Source organism: Ixodes scapularis, unplaced genomic scaffold, assembly GCF_016920785.2.
Source record: "Ixodes scapularis isolate PalLabHiFi unplaced genomic scaffold, ASM1692078v2 PGA_scaffold2__306_contigs__length_199485367, whole genome shotgun sequence".
NCBI classification, from domain to species: Eukaryota; Metazoa; Arthropoda; class Arachnida; order Ixodida; family Ixodidae; genus Ixodes; species Ixodes scapularis.
Window position 1 is genome coordinate 137,503,704 of NW_024609857.1, and position 6,300 is coordinate 137,510,003.

A 6,300-nucleotide genomic window follows, 5' to 3' on the forward strand; every position below is an offset into this window, starting at 1 on the left:
TTCTTAATTGTGATCAAGCGCACCTTGTGTCAATGTTCAATGACTTTTTCATTAGCATAGGTACATCCTCAGCTGCAGTATCAGATGAAACGTCAAAAATTATCCTACCTAGCCCATGCATTAATACATTTGTTTACGTAGAAATAACAGCCGCCGAAATTGTTGGCGTTGCCAGACAAATGTTATCAAACAAAGCTATGGGCCACGACGAAATCTCGGTAAACCTATTGAAAGACAACATTGACATCCTGTGCTACCCACTACAAAAACTGTTTAACCAGGCATTTTTATCGGGAATTTACCCAGAAAAACTTAAGATTGGGCGAGTAGTACCAATTTACAAAAGTGGTGACCCTAATGACCTGGCTAATTATCGCCCGATTACAATTCTGTCCTGCATTAATACACTATTTGAAAAACTAATTGCCGCGAGAATAATGAAGTTTGTCGAGAAATACAACATTTTGGTTACTAATCAACATGGTTTTCGGAAAAACTTCTTTACAGGCACAGCAGTACACTCCGTATCAGAAATAGTCAATTCCTCCCTCAACAAAAATAGAACTACTATAGGCATATTCCTCGATATAAAAAAAGCTTTCGATTCTGTTAATCACGACATTCTTTTACAAAAACTTGAGCGTTACGGTTTTCGAGGGCCAGCTGGCAAATTTTTTCGTAGCTACTTAACAAACCGCACCCAATTTGTACAAATTTCCCATAATCAATCTACAACCGCGATAGTGAAGACTGGTGTACCACAGGGGTCGGTGTTAGGACCGATACTTTTCTCTCTTTTCATCAATGATTGCGCAGCTTGCCTCAGACATTCCGAAGCAGTTTTATACGCCGATGATACAGCCTTACTAGTATCACATCATTCTCTTGAAGAGGCCGAATTACTAGCAAATAACGACTTGAAAAATACGATAACTTGGTTTAATTGCAACAAGCTGGTGCTAAATATTAAAAAAACTAAGTTCATTGTTTTCGCGTCTGATCGGAAACAACAATCATTTACATGTAACCTGCATCTAGGAGGTTTACACATCGATCAAGTTATCACTTATAAATACCTAGGAATTACCCTAGATTCAACACTACACTGGGCTCCCCACATTGACGAGCTATGTAAAAAATTAACCTTCGGATGCTTTTCATTAGTGAAAGCACGGAAACATTTTAGTAAACAAACATTACGCATGATTTACTTCGGTGTGTTTCATACTCATTTAACCTATTGTGTTGAATCATGGGGTTTCACTTACGCGTCATATCTAGCGAGAGTTACCATTCTGCAAAGAAGGGCAATCAGGATAATAGCAGCAGCAGCTATACATGCATCAGCTAAGCATCTTTTTAGTGAATTAAACATACTCCCCATCAACTTAGCTCGCGACCATAAGACTGCCACTTTAGTCCAAAGAATTTTAACCCAGAATACTCCATATCACTCTTCTATATTCAATTTTCCAAAACGTGAAACCCGACAACTACATTATAATAACCTTAATTTGCCGATAACTTATAATGCCTACGGGCGCCGCTTAATATCGTTCATTGGTGCGAAGATATGGAATAACATTTCATGTAATATAAAACTAGCAACAAATTTTGTACTCTCATTAAAACGATTTATTTCATCTGAAGTGTACAACTCACCCTGTTAACTCCGTACTAGTAGTTATATTATTTGTGCAGCTATGTATAGATTGTGTGAATGCCTATAGGATTGTTTTAAATGTGAATGTTTTTTTAATGGATCCATTACTAGCCATGTAGGCTATGGATCCAGATGACTAATCAGACATTTCTTTGTACATCTTTACATGAATAAACATTGATGATGATGATGATACCTTTTTCTTCGCTTTCGACCCGCCTTCCTAGGTGGAAGTTTGAGAAGGCTGACTGGGCTCTGTTTGGCTCAGAAGCTGTGTTTGACCCCTCTTTATTTACTAGTATGTCTGCAGAGGAGGCGACAACTTATGTCACTGAATGTTTAATTAATGCTGCTGCATCGTCTATCCCACAAACCTCTGGTAAGCTCCCCAGGAGATGCAAACCCTGGTAGAACGATGAGTGTACAGCCGCTCGAAAGAAACAAGATAGGGCTTGGGGAATCTTCCGCCGATATCCGACGCCTCTTAACTTGATATAATTTAAAAAAGCAGAGCCAAGGCTCGCTGGAAAATATATTTCAGCCCTAAATAGCTTTGTACCGTTGAAAGAAGTGTGGGATCACCTGCGGAAGGTCCGAGGAGATTACCAATCCTTTCGAACTCCTCTCTTTTCCTCCTCCTCTGTATCACTCAAAGATCAAGCAAACATCCTTGGCCAACATTTTCAGCTTATCAGTAGTTGCTCAAATTTCAGCGCAAAGTTTAAGAAATTCCAGTCTATTGCTGAAAAGCAGTCAATCTCCATGTTAGGGTCTGCCACTGTTTCATAGAACAAACCATTCACAATGGGTGAACTCAAAGTAGCAGTTGCTACAAAAAAGCAGGCTGCACCAGGCCCAGATAAAATTCATTATGAAATGCTTTGACACCTGTCCCCTGAATCACTTTGCCATTTGCTGACGTTTTTTAATCACCTATGGAAACAAGCTGCGTTCCTTCAGTGCTGGAAATGTGCTCATGTTATACCTCTCTTGAAACATGGAAAAGATCCCTCCATCCCACAACTACCGCCCCGCAGGGGGCACCTGTGAAAACAGGTGTTTGGAGAGTGGCGTCTCCACGTACCCCGAGCCCCGCAGGGGGCGCCTGCACCTTTGGTGCTAGGTGCTTGGTTAGTAGCGTCACCACGGACCCCAGCCACGTGGGCCACGATACCCGCACGCAGGGGGCACCTGCCTTGGTAGGTGCTTGGTGAGTGGCGCCACCGCGAACCCCGAGCTATGTGGGTTTACCCACCCACGCCTGGCTGTGCGTGGCTTAACCCGTGTCCGGGGAAAAGGGGACCCTGGTGGTTGAGCTGAGCCCGGGGTATGTTTGGACCCTTCGGGGTCCCCCGGGCGAGGCAATACACCGCTTCGACCTCTGCTTCTCGTAGACGGGTGTCCTGGCTTGGCCCGAACAGGATGATTCAGTCAGTCGCCTCTTCTACCCTCTTCTTCCTTCTTTCACTTTTCCTCCCACCTCTTTCTCTTTTCTTCTACACTCTCTTCCTTCCTTTTTCACCTTCTTAGGCGGCAAGGGCCAACCTTGAGTGGAAACAGGTCCTTTCCCTGCAACTACACTAGGGTATAGTGCCCGGGCAGCACTGGTAGTGTAATTGTGTCAGCCAAGCCTTTCTTGCTATGGCACATTACCTACCCCCTTGTTGGGCTCCGTGGTGGGCGGTGCACCCGGGCGCTGAATGTTCCTCCCCATGTCATGGGTTCTCGTGCAAAAACCTTCCTCGATCGGCCCCCGAAAAGGGGCCGCACCGAAGTTCCAACCACAGTCAACACACCATCTACTCCTGCTAGGTTCCCAAAGTTCTTTGTTCTGCACTCTGAAACTGAAAAACCACTATCAAAGTTTTCTCCCTTCCTTGTAGCCAAGATACTTGAATCTACTGTCGGAAAGAAATTCAAGGCTAAGAAATTGCCCTCTGGCGACCTGCTTGTTGAAATCGAATCAAGCCAGCAGAGTGCTGCCCTTGTTGCTTTAAGTTCCATATCTGAGCAGAAAATCACAGTTACACCTCACCGCACCCTAAACACGATCCAGGGGGTCATTTCTGAGGATGACCTCCTTGACTCCTCAGACAGTGAAATAGTTGAGGGACTTTCCGACCAAGGCGTTGTAGCGGCAAGGCGTATCTCCTTGCGCCGCGACGGCCAAGAACGGAAAACAAGGCACATAGTTCTTACCTTTGAATCCACTACATTGCCAGAGGCTGTGAAGGCTGGGTACCTTCACTGTAGAGTCCGGCCCTACGTGCCAAATCCTCGCAGGTGTTTTAACTGCCAGAGATTTGGTCATGGATCCCAGAACTGCCGAGGCAAAGGCACTTGTGCGAAGTGCGGTCAGGCTAACCATCAAGCAGATACATGCTCTAACGACGCCAACTGTGTCAATTGCAACAGTCCCCATCATGCGTATTCCCGCTCTTGTAAAACTTGGAAAGATGAAAAAGCCATTCTTACCTTGAAAGTAAAGGAAAACCTCTCGTATCCAGAGGCACGCCGTCGCTTTGCGTTTTTTCAAAAAGGCGGCTTCGCGGAGGTGGTGCAGCGGGGGCCTGCACCACTGAAAGTTGCAGTGGCAACCCAGACGTCTTTTCCAGACAATGGGAAGCCACTGCAGTCCCCCACGCCCAAGCTGAAGATTCAGCTCCCTGGGCATGCACTTTCAGCAGGTCGGTCTCCCGACCATTCCAGCAAGAGTGCTAACTGCCCTGCACCTTCAGGGCAGCAGCCTCTCCGTTCTGGCGGAGAGTGTACACAGGCTACCCCCCCTTCTCAGGATGGGCCGGCAGCTGCAGCTGTCGTGCCCGTCCGCACTCCGCGGTCCCCTTCCAGGGAAGGAAGTCGACGCTCTCGTCCGCACTCGTCGGAGAGAGCATCCTCTTCCAAGGAGCGGCATGTCTCTTCTGTCGCTCCTACATCGAAAAAGGGACAGGAACGGGTGGAGTCGGGCAGTGCCCTGCCCGACACACCTGCTGCCTCTTCTGCTGGATCAGGTCGTGGCCGGGGCCTGCAGCCCCGCGCTCCGAGCCAACCCAAAGCTTTACCCAAAGCCCCGTCCCAAGAGGCGGAGGCAATGGATGACAGCAGTGAGGTGTCTGCGCCAGCGTCTGATCAAGACGACATGGACTGGCAGACAGCTAAATCTAAGCATAAGAGCAAAAAACCAGTAACCCCTCCAAAGTGACGTAGGACATTCTTTTTTTCCCTGCGCGGCAAAGTCAAGGTTTTACTTTTACTTGTCCTTTACTACTTTTACTTATTTACTAATCTTTTAACTGTGTTTTAGAATAATGTCTAAATTTACTTTTATGCAGTGGAACTGCCGCGGTCTTTTACGAAATATTGATGATGTCAATTTTTTCATGGACGAATTGCGTCCTATAGCTCTCTCCTTACAAGAGACACATCTTAATGATCATCATAATTCAGTGTTACGTCGCCATAAGTTTTTTAGAAAAGATCGCCCTTCATCAAATGCATCAGGTGGAGTAGCTGTGGCTGTTCAAAGTGGAGTCGCATGCTCGCAGGTTCCTCTTTGCACACCTCTTGAGGCAGTGGCTGTGCGCCTTCTTTTGGATCGCCTCATCACTGTTGTATCTATTTATATTCCACCAAACATTCCTCTGCATCTTCAATATCTCCAAAGACTTGTTGCACAGCTTCCTCACCCTTTTTTACTTTTAGGAGATTTTAATGCTCACCACCCCTTATGGGGTAGCGCCCGCCAAGACTCACGTGGTGGAGTCCTTGAGCGGTTTTTATTAACATCTGGGCTGTGCCTCATGAATAAGAGAAAACCAACCTTTTTCAGTGCAGCTCACAATTCATTTACATCTATCGATCTTTCCATCTCATCCCCGTCAGTGTTTTCTTCATTTACATGGAAAGTCTTGGATAATCCTTTTGGAAGTGACCACTTTCCAATCATTCTGGAGAGTCTTGTTTCAGTTCCAAACCTTATGAAACGTACCCCTCGTTGGAAACTTGACAAGGCAGACTGGAGCCCATTCAACCTACATGCAGAGCTTAAGCCTTCCATGTTCTTGTCCTTAACACACGATGAAGCCACCACATACATTACACAACAGATCACTAATGCCGCTTTTCGCTCCATCCCTCAAACCTCCTCTAGCATCCCCAAAAAGTGTAAACCATGGTGGAATGATGATTGTTCCAATACTAAGAAAAAACAGGACAAGGCATGGGGTATATTTCGCAGATATCCAACATTCATGAATTTGATAGAGTTTCAGCGAAATAGGGCCCAAGCTCGTTGGACCAGGAAACAGGCAAAGAGGAAGTCCTGGAGAGGCTATTTGTCCTCTATAAGCTGTTATGTCCCAGCAAAGGAAGTGTGGGACCGACTGCACAAGGTTGAAGGCAAATACCGATGCTTTACAGTCCCTCTTTTTCCCTCTGTAAGCTCTTTACATGACCAGGCAAATGTGTTGGGTGCTCATTTTGCAGCCGTTTCAAACTCATCTCATTACTCTCCAGCGTTTCTGAAGTTTAAAACAGATGCAGAAAAAACGAAAGTCAGCTTGGCAGGAGGAGCCTCTGCACCGTATATTCAGCCGTATACAATGGTTGAGCTTCAAATGGCTCTCAAAATCCGGAAG

The 6,300-nt window shown here is 46.0% G+C and overlaps 1 protein-coding gene across 1 annotated transcript; it reads left to right on the forward strand.

Moving 5' to 3' along the window:
- Positions 1–812: 812 nt before the first annotated feature.
- Positions 813–1,803, forward strand: LOC115313182 (the record flags this gene model as incomplete). The annotated part of the gene is made up of 1 exon (XM_029972124.4): positions 813–1,803. A coding segment is annotated over one exon (858 nt), but the record flags the coding sequence as incomplete, so codon positions are not given.
- Between the last annotated feature and the right edge of the window lie 4,497 nt (positions 1,804–6,300).